The 23,135-nt window shown below is 45.1% G+C and overlaps 2 protein-coding genes across 2 annotated transcripts; one reads left to right on the forward strand and one right to left on the reverse strand.

The window, feature by feature from the left end:
- The first annotated feature begins 265 nt into the window (after nucleotides 1-265).
- LOC146197431 (7SK snRNA methylphosphate capping enzyme-like) lies at nucleotides 266-21,464 on the forward strand. The gene is made up of 4 exons (XM_084599246.1): nucleotides 266-2,059; nucleotides 9,200-9,418; nucleotides 18,211-18,337; nucleotides 19,292-21,464. Exons 1-4 carry the CDS (start codon nucleotides 668-670, stop codon nucleotides 20,176-20,178), a joined length of 2,625 nt encoding a protein of 874 aa, XP_084455372.1. The 5' UTR covers nucleotides 266-667; the 3' UTR covers nucleotides 20,179-21,464.
- Nucleotides 21,168-22,979, reverse strand: LOC146197432 (uncharacterized). Its single transcript, XM_084599255.1, has 6 exons — nucleotides 22,577-22,979; nucleotides 22,414-22,479; nucleotides 22,258-22,343; nucleotides 21,896-22,013; nucleotides 21,735-21,793; nucleotides 21,168-21,463 (listed from the first exon to the last, which is right to left on the reverse strand). Exons 1-6 carry the CDS (start codon nucleotides 22,772-22,774, stop codon nucleotides 21,358-21,360), a joined length of 633 nt encoding a protein of 210 aa, XP_084455381.1. The 5' UTR covers nucleotides 22,775-22,979; the 3' UTR covers nucleotides 21,168-21,357.
- Between the last annotated feature and the right edge of the window lie 156 nt (nucleotides 22,980-23,135).

Raw genomic sequence — 23,135 nt, forward strand, 5'->3', positions numbered from 1 at the left:
CAGCTGCGCGTTGAATAAACTGTATAAGAGTTGATTAGTTTCTTCGTAGAGTTGGTAGAGTTTTGCAAAGCGCGCCTTCATAACGCAAAGCGGAAGTTCACTGGTATTGACGTTTAGGCAAAACATTTTCGCAAGCACAAGTTAAAGGCTCGCGCAATTGTTATTATGATTTACGTTACACAAAATTCTGAGTGAACAGTCAATCTGTAGATGTTTTATCAATTAGGTCGACGACAGGCGGCGCGGTCGGCGGCCAATCTCGCGATGGGAAATCGGAGAGTGGGCTGCCATTTGCAGTTATGCTGGCGCTAAGGAGCGTGTTACCAGGCGTGCGCTTCAGAGAGCAATTAAGGCGTTATTTGGCTCGACGCTAACCATACGCAGCTTCAGCGAAGCCGTTTTCAGGTAAAACAAGTAGATTACGGTAATCTTCAGGGTACTGCACGCTGCGGAAGCGAGCCCCGCCCGTCCAGCTCCGTCGCTAGCCTGTAGCGCCGTGGGCGCCTCGGAGCAAGATGGCGTCTGTGTACCCTCGCTCCTAGCGCGCGTCGCGTGTAAACAACACCACGTGGGACTGGGCGCGACGGCTCAACGTTGCGACAACGTAATTTGATTTTTCTGCTCCTGAATAGGCACATCACGTAGCGAGCCCAGCAAATCTGCGAAGATGGAGACAGCAGTGGCTGTGCCCGGCATTCATGTGGACATGTCTTCCAAGCGGGCATCTGCGACGGCCGTCTTCCAGCGTTGTCGATCGGTGAGCGTCGATCGGCCGAAGACGTTGAAGCCCGCGAACGGCAGCGGTGCCGAGACTGGCGCTGTGCTGAAAAAGCCGATGGCCCACGAGGAAGCTGCTAGCAATCAGAACAAGCCGCCCGCGCCGGCGGGCAAAGGAGTGTACGGCAAGCGGCGCCAGTCCTTCGGCACTGCGTCGGATCACAAACACCTCTTCAAAAGGCGGCGCCGAGATCTATTCACTCCGCCGACCAAGTTCCTGCTTGGAGGCAATATCAACGACCCGCTGAACCTGGCCAGTTTCGCCGATGACGAGGTGAACAAGCGCGCGAATGCCGTGACTCCTAAATCGTCGCCAGTGCCCACGCCACGGCACAGGACTCAGGTGGAGGTTCTCATTCCTCCCAACATTAATGACCCGCTGAACTTGAACACTGGCGAAGATATTGAGTTCAAGCTCGTCTCGCCGGGGGCGCGCAAGCGTAAGCGCCGCCACAAACGAAAGTCGCGAAGTGAGGATGATCCTGCTGTCGACGCCAGCGCCGCGACTTCCACGGCAACGGCAGAAGATGCTTCCACGGCACCGACGACGTCGTCAACTGGGGCGACTGCACCAGAGCCCGGAGACCTCGAGGGCGCTTCATCTGCGACTGACTCAACAAAGTCAACAGTGCCCCCCTCTTCTTCGGTTACCCCTCCGACGGCCTCTCGCAAGACTTCCAGCGGTAACAACGCTGCGGCGACCGCTGCATCGACGTCTTCATCTACTCCGTCTGCCACCGCCGCTGCCTCCGGGACACCAGCTGGGGACAAGATCGTCTCCCCCGTCGTGCCTCAGGGTTCTCCGGTTAAGTTTTCGCGGCGGAAGTCCGCGGGAGAGTCGCGACGCTCGATCAACGCCGCCCGTTCGGCCGCGTCCAAGCAAGTCCACTTCCGACCCAAAGACGCACACTTCCAGTACGGCAACTACAACCGGTACTACGGGTACCGCAACGGCGGTGGCCAGGAGGACCCGCGGCTCAAGGCCATGAAGGCCGAGTGGTTCCGCGGCCGGGACGTGCTGGACATCGGCTGCAACGTGGGCCACCTGACTTTGTCGCTGGCGCGCGACTTTGAGCCGCGCAAGGTGATCGGTCTCGACATCGACGGCGGCCTGATCCGTGCGGCGCGCCGTAACGTGCGCCACTACCTGACCGCCGCGCTTGCGGGCGAGATGCGCTTCCCGGTGTCCATGGCCATCTGCCACGGCCCCATTGCGGCCGCCGTGCTGCCCGGACGGCAGGCTGAGTCGGTGACGTTCCCCAACAACGTCTTCTTCGTCGAGGTGAGTCGATGGTTCCCTCAGTGGCTTCTGTCCAGTGTCGGGCAGTATACCAACCAGTCTAGCTTCGAGCACTTTAGTTTATTTTTATCAACATCAGTTTCACTCTCTTCTGACTGAGAGACTCTGGAATGGAAGAAATAAGGCTGGCAAGAAAGGTATGCAGGTACTTATACATGAAAAGCATAAATACAAAGGGGACAAATAGAACCCGAAAGCTAAGTTTAAAGGGACAGAACAGTGGCCAAAATATGTCATGAGATTATGGTGAAGATGAAAAGATCTTGCCTCATATAGTACAAATCAAGCACTACAATATCAAAGAAAAGAGGCTTTACAATTTAAATTTGCCATTGAAAATTGCATAAGAATAACTGAGGCGCTATCTAGCGGAGAAACCACATTACTTTCAGAGTAGTAGCCGACGTGACTACATCTCAGCAAAATATCACTGATATTCGCAAGTTCACACCGTTCTTTTTTCTTCTGGGAGTGCTTGTCATAACTTATTATATTTTGCGGTCTCTCCAGTGCGTACTAAAGTAAAAAACATCACACCTTTCGCACCGCAAGAGGTATGCTTTCAGCTTTTGCCACTAGATGGCGCCACAGTGTTTGGAATTTCGTGAATGAAGCGTTGCTAGTGCTCACAACACTTTCGTCGACGAGACGCACATTATTGTGCCGTAACAGCATTGAGCGTGGAAGCTGAAAATGACGCTACTCTACACATATCAATCTTTCCATTGACCGAAAAAAATTCGAGACCTAAGTTGCAGTGTTCTGTCCCTTTAAGCACATACAGACGACTGACGGGACACAGCAAAATATTAACATGGAAAGGGAGGTACTAGAGACAGTTGTGGGAAGCAAGGATGCAAGAAAAATCTGCGTTGAATGTGTATAGAATGTGTATAGACAACTCATGAGGCAGCTCACTGCTATTCGAATCTAGAACAGGGGTTCTGCAAACGAAAACTTGCAAGACGAAATTTGAGGAAGTAGATATATTATGCGCGGTCTGTGGAGACTATAGAACATATATTGCTGAGGTGCAGGAAACTCCAGCTGGCCATTTAGACATAAAAGAGACAAATCTTGAGAGGGCGCTGGGATTTGCCAGGGAAGATTCACAAATAGATGAGAAACAAGTTAGTATAACCAATAGGCAGCTGGGAGATTGGTGGATTAGGGCAAGGGAGAGGGGAAATTGCAAAACCACGAGCCGATTCTTAAGGGAGTGGTAAAGGGGGATTATAGGCTAGGCGCAAGCTGCCGCCCGATGCAAAGGTTAAGGCCAACATCCATCCATCCTTCTGAGTAATAATAATAATAAGAGAGACAGTCGACATGGTGGGGGTGTGGAAGCAATCTTGAGGACAACAAAGCAACAACTTACGTTCTGGAAGGAAATCCCTGTGAAGATTAAGACTGTAGGGACACCTACGTAATTCGACTAGGTGGGATTGTTTTCGTAAGGACAATGTGTTACAAAAAAGGCCTCATTGTCCAAGAAAATTAGAAGGGTTCAACGCTGCTGAACCGAAAGTGGATTGAAAGCATGAGCTGCAGGTGACCGAACATTCTTCATGTTATTCTTCTCCTTTTTAAACTTCTTTGTCTTCTTGTTCTTTGTTGTCTCCTTCTTCTTTGTCATTTCTTCGTCTTCTTCTCCTTCTTTCTCTTCTTGTTCTTTGTCTTCATCTTCTCCTTTGTAGTTTCTTTTTCTTCGTCTTCTCTTCGTAGCTACGACTCTTCACGGCGTAGCTGCGGTCACCCGAGGTCTCGCTTTGGCTGTTGTAGTGTTGCTTTCGCAACAAAATTCAGTGTCACCGTTGTGAGCAAAAAATCACAGCCATTGTGCTGGCAGCTGACAAGACCGAGCACTGATTCTTCGTTGGTTTGTGCAATTTAACGAGACTACAGAAAATTAGGGGGGGGGGGGGGGGGGGGGCAACTTGTGTTGCTTATTGAGGTGGGAGTGTGAAATGAGATTCAACCTTCCATTGCTCTTGGATGCCAAGTTGGATGCTCTTGGATGACCCTATGCACCATGTCACGCCACGCTTTCCGGTCTCTCACTATCTTCCTAACATCACTTAACTTCATCTGCAGTGCCTCGAGGATGCCATCTAACCATCGCGTTCGCTGCCTACCCCTTCTCCGGCGACCCTCAGCCTTTCCCAACATCAAATCTTTCTCCAGCGACTCCTCTCTTCTCATCAGATGGCCAAAGTAGCTGAGCTTTAACTTTAGAATTTGACCCTCCAATGAGCAGTCAGGGTTTATGGTCGACAATATCGACTGATTTGATCTTCTGGCAGTCCAAGGAACTCTCAAGAGTCTTCGCCAGCACCACAATTCAAACGCGTCAATTCTTCGGCAGTCAGCCTTTTTCACAGTCCAACTCTCGCGTCCATACATCACAACTGGAAAGACCATAGCACGAGTTATACGGATCTTGGTTGGCAGACTAATGTCTCTGCTCTTTACTAGGCGGTCATGGCTAACCATTGCTCTCTTTCCCAGAAGCAGGCGTCTCCTAATTTCATGGCTGCAGTCTCCTTCCAAGGTAATCTTGGAGCCCAAGAAGAGAAAATCTGTCACAGCTTCCACTTCTTGTCCATTGATGCTCCAGGACTTGATAGGGCAAGACGCCATGATCTTTGACTTTTTAAAGTTCAGTTTAAGCCCAAACTTCTCACTCTCTTCTTGTACGCGCATCAGAAGTCTCTTGAGTTCCACTTCACTTTCTGCCATTAAAGTGGTATCATCCGCATATCTAAGGTTGTTGATACGTTTTCCAGCAATCTTCACTCCAGCTGAAGACTCGTCCAGACCGGCCTTCCTCATGATGCACTCTGCATATAGGTTAAATAGGCAGGGCGACAGTATGCAGCCTTGCCTCACTCCTTTCTCAATCGGCCAAGTACATGTACATAAATGAGGAGCTGCTGACCCCTCTGTTCCTTTCTTTTGTACCAGCTGGCCCCACTTGTTGCCATGATTTATTTTTGATCAATGTGAGGAGTTTCTTTTAGTTTTTTTCTTTTTTCACTGTGTAGAGTATTGTCCCCCCCCCCCCCTCCCCCCTTTTTTTTTTTCATATAACAACTATCCCAGCATGGTCCTTTGGTTCAGTTTATTTGATCAGTGTTTAGCTCACTTTCTCTTGTCTCCTGGCCCCTACTTTCATATATCAAGTAGCCCAGCTTGCCGTCTTGATTTGGTTTGATCAGCGTGAAGCCCTCTTTCACTGCCTGATAGCCCTTTTTTAGGTAGGAGCAACTAAGCCCATTTCAACACGGCCACATTTCTTTCCATGGCCACAGATGTTTACAGTTCATCGCATATGCTGCAGCATGTACACCTGTTATGAAAAGTTTAGAGTCCAGGGGGTCTACTTCTGAGCCGTACTATGTAGCTCTTAATGCATTCCCAGGTTTCCAAACTTGTTGAAGGCAAGAAGATTTTTCGTCCTACCCTCTCTAATGGCTAGGACTTTCATTTTTTAAACTTTTGGCAAAGGCTGTACTCTGCTACTTTTCCTGGCGATGCAGCCAAGGCTATAAAGCTGAAACATGCCCGCTCTGCCAATGTGATGAAATATAATCCTTGTTAGCAGTAAATAGTTAGGTCTGAAGCATGGTATGTTGACAATATGTTGCTAACATAACTGCACATTTTTAATGTTGGGCATTTATGGCAGGAAGAGCTTCTTTGAATGAATCAAATCATTTAAGGATGTCTGGCTTCAAGAAGCTTCCTTAGATACTAGCTCCAGTTACACAGTGATGAAGCAAAGCAACTAGTACGCAGGCAGCAGCATGACAGGTGGGCCTCCTGCAGCCGAGCTGTTGGCAGATGAAGTTGCAGGCACTTTGCCCATGTAGTTTTCTTTCTATAAAAAAAGTTGTCACCGAGTATGGTCATTTGGGAAGCTCGGAGCATGATCACTATAACTGAGACTGAATTTGTGTGCCGTTTTCGTGGTGTACTTGGATGGCTTTGAGTGATTGGTGGTTTCCAATGACTTTAGTGCATGAAAACTGAAGTGTAAGAAATGTAAAAACACTCACGATTTTGCTAATTTTAGCTCGTCTGGATAGTGTTTCGACAACAGCTTTAGAGCTCAAGATAAGGCTTAGTTATACCAGTGACAGCACCAGCAGTGTTCCACAGAAATGGTGACGTGATGCAGCGCATATCAGTCTTGTGTAGCGCACTTGAGCAATGTGTTGTGAGCAGTTCTGTCCATCTTGCTTTAAACTGTGTGAGACTTGAGAGATAAGGCAGTTGTCCCTATATGGCTGCTTTGTAATGAGACTTGGTGATATTTTTCCAGTGTTGCCTTTTGTGACATGCCCACTTTGGTCGGGCTGATGGCGCCCAGGCTGTCACGAACCACTACTCTAACAAGCTCGAACCAGTCAGGTGTCTGTGGCAGCTGGCTCAAGCCTGTAAAAGCTTGAGCTTGTGCCAACCTCGGCCAACGCGACCAAAGCTGAATGTTTACAGTCGCTACGCAGAAAATGAAATTGCTGTTGGTGTTTTTATTTTACATCTCTTGGATTGTTTTACATGCAGCAAATACACTTGTTCTTCCTTTATTTTTTTGTTGCAGAGGTGCAGTGTCCAGAATGTCTTTTTTTGCGTTGTTATTACTCTTTTAGGTTATTTCAAAGCTACACTCTGGACATTATGTACTTAAAGCAATCCTTCTGAAAGGGAAATAGATAGCTAAGCTAACAACATGATGCTAGCTTGCTGTTCTGTGGTGCTCTTTACACCCGCATTAGATAACATCTTGTTGGCTTGCTGCCAGAAAGGTGCCTTGTTGTAGGGGGTTCTTTATCTGCTTAGCAGACAGTTGCAGGCAGCATGAGAGGTCAAGAAGACCAAATGCAGGATGTGCTTCACTTATGTAATAATTTTGCTAATCCTGTGAGAGGCTGTTTCTGTATGATGGTTAGTGAAACATCCTTGCATACAAGTTGTGGCACAGTACTAAGTAGCAGTGTCTATTTGGCGAGTGCATATGCATTGGAAGGCTCCCTTAATGCTTTTTCTTTCTATTACTTGTTACTTGTTTCTGTTTACAAAAGCTTCATTTGTGATAGAAATATAGAAGGTTGGCCCTGCTCAGATGTCTCGTCACCTGTGGAAGAGAACTGAACAGTATTATTTTAATGCTTGATCTTTTTTATGTGTGTGCATAGTGTTGCATTTATTTATTTATTTATTTATTTGCCTACTTTATGGCAATGTCCCCGAAGTAAATTCTGGGTCTCTGTACCCATAGAAAACAGCTTTTTGTTTACTCTGACAATGATCAAGGGAAATGGCTTGAGCGGATCTAAACTGCACCTCTTCAGAGGTCCACAACAATCAGTAAAGGCAGTCTCTCTCCGTTCATTGAGACAACTGAGATTTTTTCAAACTTGAATTCAGCTTCGGGTGTCAAGTTTTTGGTGTTAGCTTTATTGAAGTGTTGCAGATCATGACCTCTTTGCCTCAAGTATGGCTTTATTAATGCAGAAGATCACACCTTAAGCATAATACATTCTAATATTCACTGCATGTAGCATCACTTGGTCACATTTTTATGCAATTCAGAGCCAGATTTTTCTTTTGTTAGACTTATGTCATTAGGTACATTACTGTGTGTGTGCGCACACGCACATATGTTGGCCATTGTTAGCAGGGGCTGGAAACAGCATCTCAGGAAATTATGCGTTGTCTGTTCTTCTTCTTCTTCAAGGCATTACTGACAAGTGTGTCTTGCGTCGGGAACAAAAGTGCAGTGGTTTGTCCTCGGTGAAGTTTCGGCTGCAAAGGTCAAACTAGCTAAACAGCTGTGCTTGTCACTGAACATCTGTTCTCATAGAGAATGGCTGCCACTAAAAAAAGAAAAAGGAAATCTTCCTTTCTTCTATCTTATTCACTGCATTTTATCCTTTTTCCTGTCTTCTGTTTTGCAATTCAAACATTTGCAGAGTATGACCAGGCTCTTGAAACAAATTTTCATTTTTATTTCTTTCTGTTTATTCAGCTTCCTTTAGAGTTGGCGAGTTGTGGGACATATTTTGCTCTGACTTAAGTTGGCCAGTGAGAGCTGTGGTCCTCTTCATGTTCTGCATTCACCTTTCTCTAATCTTTTTTTTTTGTGTGTGGGTGTGTGTGTGTATGTGTGCCAGGATCTGTATCATGAATTTGTTCCAAAAGATCTTGAGAGGCCGGCACCGAAAAACATTGAAGCTATTTGAAGAAATAGCTTTTGTACATTTTCCTCTTTCGATTAAGGAAAGTTTCGAAGGGCTGAGTACTAACTGTGCATATGTCCAAGTGTTATGGCAAAATGCAACCAAAGTTTTAAAAAGGACATGATGTATCCTAGTGTAGTGAGACCACATAAGGGCTGTTGCAAGTCACATGGCCTAGTCTACGGTATTTCTGTTTGCTGAAGTTAGTGAAGACTAATTAGCTAACCTTTTATATTATTGCCTTGAGAAACAGAGTGTCAATGCAACTGTTGTAGATCGTCTCGAAAAACGACTCAGTAGCTGTTTCCATGAAGACAGCGTTTATGTCAACTTTTCTTTTACTTGTCTAAATGATAACTCGTGCAGTAAAAAAAAAAGCTTCCACATGACAACGGTGTGACTTCAAAGTCCCGAGCAAAATCCACTTTTTTCTGCAGTATTGTCTCCAATGAAGCTTTGGTGTTCGCACCAGGTGAGTGATTTAAGCTACCGGCTGGTCATGTGACAGCTTTTCCGAAGGGCAGTGAAGCTATGTAAATCGTAGCTTGATGTAAACAACACAGCTAGCCATCTTTCGATGCAATCTACAACTTTTGCATTGACATTTCTTCCTCGGGCTAAATAAAAGGTTAGCTAATTAGTCTTTACTAATTATTAATTCTCAGCAGCTGTTATTTTTACTGTGCTCAGACACACCATGGTATTTAAATTAAAACCCTGGTTGCACTTAGCTGGGAGACCTGATGTGTGCATGTGGGTGCATGTGCGACATTTATGCATAGTGAAACAGTTGTGAGGGCCGAACTTTTCTCTGCAGTTTCTCTGCCATTGGGGCAGATGGTGCCTGCTCGTGCTCACAGTGCACTCATGCATTGTGCAGGGCAACTACATTGTGGAGAACAAAGCCCAGCTGGAAGCGCAGCAGGAGGAGTTTGACATGATCCTCTGCCTGAGCCTGACCAAGTGGGTGCACCTGAACTGGGGTGACGAGGGCGTGCGGCTGCTCTTCAAGCGCATGTACCGCCAGCTGCGACCGGGAGGACGCATGCTCCTCGAGGCCCAGCCCTTCCACTCCTATACCAAGAAGAAGAAGCTCACGGTCAGTGCACGGGGCTGGTGCAGCTGGATGCTGGTTTTATTGATTGGTGTGCTTATTACCTGTCTTGATGTCAGTAGCTGCTTTACTCGGGCAGTTTAATCTGCCGTTGAGCGGACAGTGGTTGAATTCACCAGTTGGTGGGCAGTGTTGCAGAGCGGCATTACCCGTTACTAACGTTTCTGCAAAAGTTAGATTCAGCCTTTTTTAACTGAGACCAATTCTGCTGGCTTTTGTTCTAAGTAAATATGATTGTTTGGCTTTCTTTAGCTCTCTCGATCATAATTTGGCAGAGACATATTTATTGCCAAGAAGATGAAAATTTTGGGCTGGAAATAAATTATCTTTTTTTTTCCTTCCAACTTCATTTAAACTTGTGACATTGATGGCAGTGGCAGGAAAATTGTTGACTTAGTAATCGATTGCAGGCCAAATGTGGATGGCACTGCAGTTTGTGTGCCAATAACAGCAAATGAATAAATATTTTGCCTCCTTACAGATTGCTGCTTATGAGAATAGCGGAAGCTCCAATCATTAGAACGCATAATTGATTGATGTAGCCAACTTTCATTTGTTGACACTTAGCGTCCCTTTCAAAATCCCACTTTGAGTGTGGATAGTTGGGTGTTAAATATAGTTCTTTCCTTGTCTGAATCCTTACTCAACCTCAAAAGATATTTTTTAGTGCGTGGAACTAAATATCATGGATAAACAATTGCCAACTGTGGAAGCTTCCTTGTACACAATCTGATGCAAGGAACAGCACGGTGACAAGGGACAGTGAAGTAGACAGAGCTTACATTGCCCTATCTAATTCCTTGCCCCTTGTCACTGCTCTGTTTCTTGCATGAGAATGTACACCTTTTGTCAAAAGTTAGATCCTAGGGGGTCTACTTCTGAGCCACGCTATGTGGCTCGTAATGTATTAGAGGGTTTCCAAACTTGCTGAAGGCAAGAAAATTTTTCGTCCCACCCTCTCCAATGGCTAGGACTTCCACGATTATTAAAGAAGTCATAATGTACAGGTTAAAAGCAAACCCTCTGGGCTTTAAACTTTTGACAAAAGCTGTACGACCTAGCTCTACTTTCTATTTTGCTGCTATTCACTTTTTGTATGTGTGCACAATGCATCTTCTGGCAGGCGCTGCATATTAGTAAAATGCAATCTTGTCAGGTGCGCAGTTTAAGTGCAATATGGCAAAGCCAAATAGCTGAAGTGGAGTGCACTTGCAGAAGAATGCACATAGAGAAAAAAAAAACGCAGAAGCTTATTCTTGGCAGCTGAACAGTTTTAAGAAATTCATTATTGTATGAAACAAAACACATTATGAACAAATGAATAATAACCGTGTGCGCAGCAGCTACTGATGTTTGTGTTTATAAGCCATCTGGTACAGTGAACATAAGTTTACATTCCATTCTTTTTGTGTAACGTCTGCAGTGTATGTGTGACATCGTTGCCATTTCTGATCACCGTGAACTTGTCATTTTGTCAAGTGACTTTCCACCCCACTGCTGTGGTTCCTAGACTACTTGCTAGCAGTGGCATAGCAGAAATATTTTGGGAGGATGTTATGCCCCCTGCTTGGTAGTCTGCGGTCTCCAGCTTGGCGAGGTGTCAACTCACCTCAGTGGTACATGCAGTGGTGGTGCTGCTAGCAGTTGGAGGTGGTTGGAAAGGCGAGAGGCTCAATGGTCGCTGGTGCGTGGCTGGGTTTGGTAAGCTAACAACAGCTGTGCGCTTTTACCTTTCTCCAGTTTTCTTGTTGGAACCGTAGAAGTGTGACCTAGAGGGAAAGCTTGTGCCACCGTCCATACGAGTTTCCTAAAAGGGTGCACTTCGTCTACCATGGGAATGCTGGGAAGACGAGGCTAGTTAATTGACTTGGCCCTGGAACGTAATTGCGATTGCAGAAATATAAATCTGTATAAAGAAACATTGCGAGGAAATATTGTTTCACAATCAAAATGCGCTTAAGTAAACCCTGGCTACTTGTAGTGCAGTTCAAATGAGCACTGAATTTGCCCATGGAGGGAGAGGGCTTTCATGCTGCCGAATGTAGCCAACTGTAGAAAACAGTTCTGTGCGTTACACAGCACACCTCCTAGAGCAAAAAAAAAAGTTATTTAAAAAACTTTTAAACGCCAAAAATAGTACACTTTGGGAACCTCCGTTTTGGCATTGTAAAAAAGATTCATTAGTGTCGTCAGCGATTGCAGGTTCACGCCACATGACCCACCTTTCTGGCATATTCTGAAATGAACCATGCATATAAGTTCTGCTTATTGTTCATTGTAGCGTGTTGGTGCACATATGCTTTAGGAAAGGTGGGCTGGCTAAGGCGTTGTTAAATTTTAGTTTCTACCTTAATAGATATGCATAACATGTGCGCTGTTCTCGCAAATGAGACGGGTTGAAGTTTTTTCAGTAGCGGTCATTGTTTACAATATAAACAAGGTAAGTCATGGAAGCCCGCACCGAAGGGAAACAAGAGACCAATTTCGTCTCTCGATTGTACAGCCATAAATGTAACAAAGGCAGGTAAGCTCGTAAGCAACTTTACCTGAAATGATTAGTGACACCCTTATCAGCTAAAGCAGGTCACATCGGTGAATTTTACCACAAAAGCACAGTTAATGTAGCTGTGCATTCTTTACGGTGACCGTACTTGCTGCAGTGCAGCCTTTAGATAATTCCAATCTCATATGCATGCATGTGTGGCTGGACAAACACATGACGCCAGGGCACACAAAACATTGATAAAAACTAAACTGAAGAACTGAAAAATCCAGACTGTAAAACGGTGAACAAGCCACATCCAAAGCTTGGTCTTTTCGGCCTGGCTTGGGCATTCATGATGGATGAAATGCAGTGCTGCCAGCTTTTACTGTGGTTGTAGGCATAGAGTTTCTTACTCTTACCTAGAGTATAGTGTTCTAGAATTGAGAAGTGTGCCGTCTGCCGCCGGCGAGCTGGTCGTTTTAGCGATGACAGGAGAGAGGGCGCTGTGTGCAGGAGGAGCGCAGTGAGCGCGGAGCAGACAGCTGGGTGAACCGCCTTCGTCACCGCTAGTTCAATCGGACTCCGAAGGCGCGTAGCAATAAATTGTGTCACTTTAGCTCCCACACGCTTGTCTAAATGTATTAAAACGGTTATGTTCATGAACAAAACAACTAGTTGCCTATAAAATAAGCGGCCGTCGTCAGGGAACGGCAATACAAATACAGGCAATGTAAGATACAGATTGCAGACGAACTGACAAGCAACGGCAAGATATATTTCCTGAACGTATTGGGGGCTTTATTTCTCGAACACTAGCGGGAGGTTCAATGACGAATGTCTAACGCATTTCTATGATCATGTAAATTTTTAATATTGGATAGACGGTTTATGCGGGCTAGACTGAAGTCTTCCATCGACGCTCGCACGTACTGAAAACGCAGTGAATGGTGTTTTAGGCTAGGCTAGCGTACTTTTTGCGCCACATGTAAATAGAGGTATGCGAAGGTTGCTTGAAGACAGAAATTATGCCAGCGCTTACTGATGACTTTATTTAAATGTTGGCGAATACATATGAACTGGCAGTCCTACTCAAAACGAAATGAATGAATGAGAGCACATAGCAATGAACGAAACCACATAATGGACGACGTGAAAAAAAAAAAAAATCGCGACTTAGTGCAAGAATATGGTACAAACGTATAAAACTGTACAGAACTATATGAGAATATTAATGAACTGTACTAGGCCGTGAATAAATTAAGCTGCTAAATTTGAAAACACACAAGAGAAAAGCAGAATGATTAAAGTCCTCAAACACGATTACTTGCACCTCCTAAGCTTTAGGTGCTTTACCTGCTCTGCTTTAGAGGTCTGCTCTTGGTTTAGCGACTTGGCATAAAAACGCAATCGCATGAGGACGTAGAACTTCACTATGTTAAGTGTCATTTCTTCGTCATGAGTAGGGCAACCAAACTTGGAAACCTCTGCGCTTTGCAAAAACAAAGCAAATTCACGCATGCTATTTGCGTTAATCTTTCTTGAACTAAAAAAAAAAAAAAAACGTGAAAGACTCTTCCAGCGTGTGCACGAGCTTTGCAAGCTCCGAGGACGGATAAAGAAGACCTCCGTGGTCGAAGTTTGAGATAAATTGATTTTCTTCTTTTTGTGCCGCGCACGATTTACTTGAAATGAGATAAGCGGAGCAAGTACTGCATTTTGACTTCTTCATGAACTTTCTAGCGACATATCCTGCAATATAAGCTATGAGACGGCTAGAACTGTGCCTAGTGACGTATCTGTGGTCATCTGAAGGAAGGGAATTCAAAGTAGCTTTGACGTCCTCGAGCCTTCCCTCGTTAACCAAACGGTCAAGCTCATCAATAGGATTTGAAAGAAGATGGGTAGGTTTCTCACTTGTACGGCTAATTCCAAGTAAGGCATTTACAATTCCAGCATTACAATTTCCTGTCTTTGGGGGCTTCGCTAAGTTGTAAAATATGCCAGGGCATTAACTGTCACTAAAAATTGAGCCGGCGTGAGATGATCGTTAACAGCCATTAAATTGCCTCACGATTCCGAAGAGGTTATCTAGTTTGTCTTGGCTTAGTCTCGATGTGATAATGTATGTAAAACCGCATTTTGCAGATAAGTAGTCAACGAGGTCGACTGTGGACTGCTAAGTTACCCGAAGGCCTTCCGCGGTGCTGTTGCTCAGGAAACCATGCTTTGAGTCAACCATGCTTTGAGTGTATTTCGAGAAGGGAAGGGTTCAAATAGGGAAGGCAGCAGAAAGAGCGCGCGATGAGCAAGAAGAAAGAACGAAAGGAAGGGAAAGAGCATTCAGCAAAAGAAGGGGGGGGGGGGGGGGGGGGGGCGAAAGTCATACGAGACGGACGGAACTGGTACTGTGCTCTCTGCAAACATGTGTTTTCGTGCTTGACCAATCATCGCTCTTCGCTTAACAACGCGCCATAGTACAACAGCCAAAGAAGCAACGCGATGCAACAAAATTCACGCAGGAAACGAGCCGCAGAAGCAGACGCCCCAAGCGTTTCCTCTGCGGCGCGCGCGCTTGTGATGCGCTCCTACGGCTGACAGCGCCACCTACGCTTTTCATCGCTCCGGCGACCACGTCGCTCCCATTGCCTCGCGCCGAAGACGGCACACTTCCCAATTCTAGAACACTATACCTAGAGGGAAAGCTGTGCTGCCATCTATGGAAGTTTACATGGAGTTTCCTGACGGCCGGTTCAGCCACCATGGGCGCTCAATTCATCATGGGCCGGAGAGCTACCGAGTGCAGAACTACAACTTTTGGCCAAAACTAATGCAAAGATAAACATTGTTCTACCATAAACAATGCTCTAACATTCAATTTTGTGACTATAAATTGCAAAAAGAGAAAGAAACAGCATTCAGTGTCAAATTTATCCAGTATAAGCGATGGCTCTTTCTTCTATTGGCTTGGTTTTGAGCAGCATAAATACCAATAATTTGCACTTAATAGGCACACTTTGAAAGGAAAGAAACGTATTGGAAATATTTATGGTTGCGCAATCACTTAAAGAAGTTCTTAGTGGCATTTCGGGAAACAGAAACCTTTTATTGGCGACGTCTGCTTTTGTGCCTTTGCTACTATGGCTTTTGCGGTCTATGTACTCACTTCGAGTCGATGGTGATCATAGTAACGCCACTCCGTGCACCCGAGAAAAACCGACTGTCCCGCACCAAGTAGCACATCGGCCCATGATCCTTGCCGTGCCCATGGTGGCTGAAGTGCAGCGCCCTCAGCTTTCCCTCTAGTTAATAGTAAGAAACTCTATGGTTATAGGAGAGTCCTTCTTAGAACTGCTTGACACATTTTCAGACAGCATGAAATGTGGCAGAGGAATGGTCATTTCAAACATTTCGGTATTCTTATCGCACACTGCACAAAACTGTGAAGAATGTGTGCATGCGAGTAGTTCCACTTATAGTGTCATCTTTGTGTATGTTGGGTGAAAGTACTATGAGTTTTTTATATGTAGATGCAGTCTCCTCTGCTCTCCTGATCACCACACCTCTTTCTGTCTCCCGTCAAATGAGAAAAATATCAGTGACATTCAGTAGTGCTTTAATGTTGCAAATATTTCAGTTTTTTATTTAGAACCGGTATAACTTCAAGTTTAATAAGATCGCTGATTGGACTGGAAGAGTAAATGATGGACCCTATTAGATTCATCCAAGCTTTCTTATTCAATCTGTTTGACTTCATTTCAAAAACCCTTTGGTGCTTAGCAAAATCGTAAATCGAATTTTGGTTTTGATGGGGGGCTTTCTTTAGTGCAACACTGCAACATGCAGAATGCACTCTGGTCACAAAACAACTGGTTTCGACTTCTATTTTTGCCAAAATGCCCATCCCATGCAACCTTCATACTTTCTGCATAGCCTAGCCTACTTTTAGCTAAGCTTGACAGCCTGCAGTGCGCACTGTAGCATACATGACTCTGCTTCAACCGCACTGCCCACTAGTATTCATGTTGATGCGCATCTTCCTTGGGGGGGATTGTGCTCCCAGAGCGACGCGAAACGTGCGGCCGCTGCCACTATTTGTTAGCTGCCTCGCCCTGTGGTGGTTGCTGAGAGAGGGAGGGGACAGCAGTCATGCTGCTGTGACCCCCTCGGAAGGGAGCTTCTCCGAGAACTACTGTCATTCACCCCTCCTTTCTGGTCTTCCTACGCCGGTCTTGTGCCCCATTGGGCCACTTCCCGATAATGTAATGGGTGTTGTTTCGGTGTGAGGCCGCGTGCGGGAAGCGAATGGGGAGGCCGCCATCGACTTGGGCAGCAGCAGGTGCGTACATTTTCCCTCGGAGTTCCCCGGTCTTGGCCGAGGAACCGCAGGTTATGAACGTGCGCACCCTGTATATTTGCTCGAGTCCAGGCCCGAAAGCATTCCGACGCTCGCCTGTGCGCCTGTGCCATCATGATGGAAAAAAATTTTCGCTTGCAAGTTGCTCCAGCACGTGTAAGAAGAGTTATTGTTCCACACTGCCCAACAGCATTTCCATATGCAGCTGGCACTGCTTTCTTGCCTTGCAGTTGTCAGCTTTGGTTTTGTTGTGCGCTGTAGTTGTGAACCGGAGCATTTGCCATCACAGAAAGACCTGTTTATTTATAGTCGAACTGGAGACATCATGTTAGTTGTGGCTGCTAGTCACTGGGTACCTTCTTAGACCCGGGCGGTGTCATCATCTGAGAGGGAAGTGGGAAAGGGGGGAGGGTGCTCCCTGTGAAGCAGAGGCAAGTAATGTGTGCACCCATTTGGGGTCTGACATTGATATCGGGTGAAGGTTAGATAGTCTGTAGGGTATATGTGGTCGGTTACATGTCATGCACTATGTCGGCTTCATATGCCACCAAAAAAAAAGTATACGATAACAAAAAAAAAATAACTCCAGTTACTGACATTCTACTAGAAATCAAGAAGAAATGGGCATGGGCGGGACATGTAGTGCGAAGAGAGGATAACCGGTGGTCGTTTAGGGTAACAAACTGGATTCCAAGGTAAGGAAAGCGTAGCAGGGGGCGGCAGAAAGTTAGGTGGGCGGATGAGGTTAAGAAGTTCGCAGGGGTCAAGTGGATGCAGCTAGCACAGTACCGGGTTAATTGGAGAAATATGGGAGGGGCCTTCGCTCTGCAGGTGATATAGTCAGACTGATGATGATGATGATGATGACACAGCATTTAATTGACATCTTTTAAGTCATGTCAAGCATGGCTTTTTCTTCTCCCTTGAGCACGGGCTCCTAAAAAGCCTTTTCAGTTGTGTTTATTATTTTGATTTGAAGGAAATATTTTCCAGCCAGTTTTTCTTTTACATTCAAAATTTCTTGCGAACTGTCAGTGTGGTTGGAAACTAATATAATTACCTGCCAGGAAGTATTAATCACTATATAAATTGTGAAATTGTGTGACAGCAAAATCTGTGAGCCAGAAAATGGTGGAGGACATGCTACCAAATTTTTTATTTTGGAAATAAATTTGCTGCGTTTGTTGTTGACATTAAAAAAAAAAAAACTGTTTTCATATTGGTGACTTGAACCAAAGAAATTGGTTCTAGTTAGACCACACTGGTGGGAAGAAGCTCACAAGTTCACAATTTACAAACCTTTGTACACCAAACATTTAGTGTTCATAAAGGATTCAGCCACTCAGTCATTCGTCTATTTTTATCATTTAAAGGATTCAGCCACTCAGTCATTCGTCTATTTTTATCATTTTTTTTTTTTTTAATTCTTTGACCGCTGGAATACAACTTGGAGTGGCAAGCGCCTGAATTTAATGTGCAGCTGTAGATGCTCGTGTGCTGTTTTTAGCTCTTGATTGTGACGTCCAGTTACTTTTGAACAGTGTGAGAAGTTCTATATTTGCATGGTTCTGTCATTGCAGTACAATTGAAAAACAAAAGGTATGTTGCTGTGAACATGTGGTTCCCCCCCTCCTTTCTTTTGTACACCTGCTCCAAAATTGTCCCTAAACCAAATCTGCTCCTGCCACAATTGCTTATAGTGTGCACAAAACTAGCAATGGGCAAGGCTTGCAGGTATCGCAGCAAAGCTTTGTCGGTCAGAAAAGACATACTAGCAGCGAAGCTTTAAAAGGTGATGGGAAAGCCACCGTTTGGAGATGGTGCCGAAGAGTGAGGGTAAAATGGAATTGGAGAATTTTTGCGTTTGTTAATTTTTGTTTCTTGCCTTACTGTTGTCCGTCACGTGAAAACTCCATCAACAATGTGTTATTTTTGCAGGAGACAACATACAAGAATTTCCATGCAATCAGCCTCCGGCCAGAAAAGTTCAACGAGTACCTGCTCTCACCAGAAGTTGGCTTTGCAACATGCGAGCTAGTTGACACTCCTTCCCATGCCTCCAAAGGTTGGTATGGGTTTTTTTTTTTTTTTTTTTTATGTGAATGTAAAGATATGTTGGTTCAAGGGAGGAAAGAGCTTTTGAGCTATATTTTTTTTTTTTTTGTCACAATTTTGAGATATTCAGGAAACAAGTATTTTGTATGCCATTCCATATATGCGATTTCATTTCATGTATAGCAAGTTCTTGTGCACTTGTGTTATGGGCTTTCTATTTTTTGTAGAGAGCTTTTAGAAATTTTTGCTGCAGAATACTAGCTAAAATGCATGCCACTGGTTTTCCTTGATTTCTAGTAATGTAGTAAAACTATCGTGCTTTCCTTTGTAGAACTCTTGAGATATGGCTTGTTTTAAGGTGGCACTTCAGAAATGGAAAACATTTTTAGTTTCTTAACTGGTAACTTTATTACTCCAATTTAATGATAGGCAGGATGGTAATATTACCACAATCTTTTTTGTTTTTAAATATAAACAAAAAAAGTCACCAACTCGCTGTGGTGGCTCAGAGGTTAGGGCGCGCTGCTACTGAGCATAGGAACGTGGGTTCCGTCTCTGTTACGACAGCAATGTTGTTGTTCAAGTGGAGGCAAAATGAAGAAAGCTTTCTTGCCTTGTTCTGTGGGACGTCACTATATGTTAAAGACCTTCAGGCAGTCTAAATACAGCCCACCACTGCAGTTTGTCTCAGTCCAAGTTGCTTTGGAATGTTTGCCCCTTCCTTATACAATTGAATAAAAACCATTGGCATGTATCATAGTAAGTTGTTGCAGATTTTCTCAGCAGCTCACAACAGAATGTTGCATGACTGCACAAGGGCACAAAGACTTGTTTCACTTTCCTCTTTACATAATATTGAGCACTTCTGTGGTATCTGTTAACATGATGAAAGCTTGCACCTCTACTTGTGCTTGTACCTGTCATTCAGCTCAGTCGATTGACTTGGTCGTCTCTGCCTGTGTAGGTTTCCAGAGGCCTCTCTATTTATTTACCAAAGCTGGCTCATTGGACGAGTCTCGGGCCCAAGCTAGGAACAACTCGTCTCGCAATGACAGCACGAATTGTGTGCAGTCTGGTGCTGCCAAAGAATCTGGGAACAACTCTTCTCGCAAGGACAGCACGAGTTGTGTGCAGTCTGGTGCTGCCAAAGAATCTGGGAACAACTCGTCTTGCAAGGACAGCACGAGTTGTGTGCAGTCTGGTGCTGCCGAAGAATCTGGGAACGACTCGTCTCGCAGTGACAGCACAAGTTGTGTGCAGTCTGATGCTGTCAAAAAATCTAGGAACAACTCGTCTCGCAATGACAGCAAGAGTTGTGTGCAGTCTGGTGCTGCCAAAGAATCTGGGAACAACTCGTCTCGTAATGACAGCAAGAGTTGTGTGCAGTCTGGTGCTGCCGAAGAATCTGGGAACAACTCGTCTCGCAGTGACAGCACAAGTTGTGTGCAGTCTGATGCTGTCAAAAAATCTAGGAACAACTCGTCTCGCAATGACAGCAAGAGTTGTGTGCAGTCTGGTGCTGCCAAAGAATCTGGGAACAACTCGTCTCGTAATGACAGCAAGAGTTGTGTGCAGTCTGGTGCTGCCGAAGAATCTGGGAACAACTCGTCTCGCAGTGACAGCACGAGTTGTGTGCAGTCTGGTGCTGCCAAAGAATCTGGGAACAGCAAGAGTTGTGTGCAGTCTGGTGCTGCCGAAGAACCTGGGAACGGCTCTTCTCGCAGTGACAGCACGAGTTGTGTGCAGTCGGATGCTGCCGAAGAATCTGGAAACAACTCTTCTCGCAATGACAGCAAGAGTTGTGTGCAGTCTCGTGCTGCCAAAAAATCTGCCCGCAAAATGCAGAAGTGACTGCTTCCCTTTCCTGATGGGCACAATGCAGCCGTGTGTCCTTCCTTGTGTTAGTCTCGGTGCACAGACTCTTCCCGGTGTTTCTTGCGCACAGGACAGGCCTTGCAAGTGTGCTCATCGTTACGCTGAAGCAGAACTTTTTGTGTCAAAACATTGTTTCAAGTTTTTTTTTTTTTTTTCTTTCTTTTTGTGCTCTTCCCATCATTTGTGTGTTGGCTTCCTATTGGCTTCAAGTCATTTCATCGAGGCTGTCTTTCTCCATGTGTGCCAGACTATGAACAATCTGGCTTTTTCTTTTTCCCCTTGGAGTTGCCTTCTGGGTCCCATCTTCGAAGAGGCAGCCATGGACATTGTTTTGTTTTCATCAAATGTGACCAGAAAAAGCCCTTGCAGAGTTTGAAAAGCAAACTGTCTGCCGGCAAGCAGGTCAAGGAGCTCTTGTAATAATTAAATTTGGCTCAGTATATGGTGTAGTTTCTTTTGCAAGTTGAAAAAGGTTTAGGATGTCCGTGCTGTAACCTACAGTGCAGTGTTCATTCATCCACTCTAAATATTGCATTGGCAGTGGCTACAGCTCAAGTTTGACGAGTGATTTTGCACTGCGGTTAGTAAATTGCAAGCGAAGTTTCAGCTGATGGAGTTTGCAAGACACGGATCAGGATGAATTTTTCTTTAACTACGAAGTTTTTGAGAAAGCTGTATAGCTTTCCTTTGTAGCCGTATGGCTGCACTTGGGTGGATGTCAATGAGTAATTACTCCCTTATTAAAGACACGTAAGATGTCTCAAAGCTCTCAACTTGGTGCTAGTGGCTTAGCCAATTTTCTCGGACCAAAGTAGAGATGTCCACTGGACATTTCCAGGATACAGGCCCAGTTCATGCATCACACACGGCATCAGTTCAAAGGTTTGAATCGCGAGATACATGTTCGACTTAAAATCGATGCTCTACATAGATTTATACGCAGAATTTTCTGAAACTTTCTGTGCTGCAAAGTAAAATCGAGTAGACGCTTTATTTCATTGCCATTCTGTACTTTGGAACATGTCGGCCATACACAACACTGCACAGTGATGCTTTTGAACAGATGCAGTTTGTACAACACTTGCAGGATCCGTATATGTAACAGCACAGGAACTTGAGGTGCAGCACGCCACATGCAGAGTCCTGGGAATGCCATCAGACAGGTAACGTCTTGCTTGCAGTTCGTGTTACCACACCGGTGAATACACGGGAGAAGAACTTCAGTCCAGTCTCACCTCCCGGAATGGAGGAAACAACATACCTGCAGCGTCAAAAAACAATGTGCATGACTGCTGTACACAGGTTGGCCATATTGCTGTTATCAACGTGCAGTAACTGATGCACTTTACCAACACCCTGATGGAATTTGTTGGCAAGATACAAACTTTTAAATGACTTGTGCAGCATTCGTTGCACATTTAATGTAGCTAGCGTTGCACTTACCAAACAATGCTTGCACAGGCAAGATACAAACTTTTAAATGACTTGTGCAGCATTCGTTGCACATTTAATGTAGCTAGCGTTGCACTTACCAAACAATGCTTGCACACTGGCACAGTGTGAATACAACGGTAAGTAGTGTGCTCTGGACCTGCAATGTATATTGCATACATTTATTATAAATATTTGCAATATTACAAATTATAGACAATTAGCAGTGCACTTTAAGCAATTGCATGGTGCATATACGAACCACCAGAGCAAAATAAAGTGTGGCGAATGTGGTCCCGAAGTAGGCAGTCGTGAATGGAAGCATCTTCAGTGAGAACAACTGCCTCATGTGGTTCATTGGGCCTTTCAAGAGAGCAAAGCTGCATTGAAGAAAGAAAAAAAAACGGGGGGGGGGGGGGGGGGGGGTGCAGTTTCAAATATGCAGAGATGAAATTTTGGTTACTGTGAATTAGTCGGCAGTCCTCCCGTAGCTATAGTGATACTGTATATAGGCAATGTTTGGCTTTAAAAATATTTCGTCCACATGCAAAGTTTGGCCCTCCCACGACGTCGGCAGGTGGCCGTGGCGTCTGCATGGTGTCATTTTGTTCTCAAAGTTCTCACCTGCTAATAATGAAAAGGCTACCTAGCGTGTAAAGCAAGGCGAACTTGCGGGCCTTGAAGACTAGTACGGGGATATACATCCCTGCCTGAAAAGAGAACAGTCAATCATTACGTTATGCTTCTTGAAGGCGAGAGCCGTTAGTGTTGACAGCGTACCAGAAGCATGCAGAAACAGCCCATCACGAGCGTTCCCGTGAAGCCGACGATGCGTTGTTTTCTAGACTGCGTTAAGAAAAATGTTTGCGAGTTAAAAAGAAATAAATCCCGTTTAAACTTCGGGAGGAGTGTTAACAGCTGGACAATAAAATTGCAGGCGTACCAGACTAGGTAAACAGGAGTCAGTTGCGGCCTCGGCAAACCAGCCGTTTGTGCCGCCGTTTGAGGAGGCTTCGGAGTTACCGCTACCGCCTGGGCTCAGCAGCTTCTTTAAAGATTCGGTGCTCGAAAATATGGATCTCTCCTTCCTCGCCTCATTGCGGTTGAGGTAGTCCCTCAGCTGCCTATTTAAGTCTCCCATCTTCGTTTGTCGCGTGACTTTCCGATAAAGGCTCCCTCAGTAACGCATACTCATTGAGTAAGCTTTGTCGATACTAGGCGGCTGCGTACCACCATTGCAATCGTGATTACAGTACTACCAGCTGGTTTCGGGCAGCGAAGACAACGAACGTGCAGACGGCAACGAGCATGAGCAGGCGTGGGAACGTGCGCTTGCGTCACGGAGCGTGATGTCATGTTTTGTATCCTTGCGCTCATACTTGCTTAATAGTTTTGTCCAGGACAAATTTAACCGTTATATTAAACGCATAGGCTAATTCAATGAAAATAAAACGTAATCTCTTCGTGAACGACGACTGCCACAATAGGCGCCTGAACGTTGA

The sequence above is a fragment of the Amblyomma maculatum genome, chromosome 3 (assembly GCF_055883805.1).
Source record: "Amblyomma maculatum isolate TAMU_Amacu chromosome 3, ASM5588380v1, whole genome shotgun sequence".
NCBI classification, from domain to species: Eukaryota; Metazoa; Arthropoda; class Arachnida; order Ixodida; family Ixodidae; genus Amblyomma; species Amblyomma maculatum.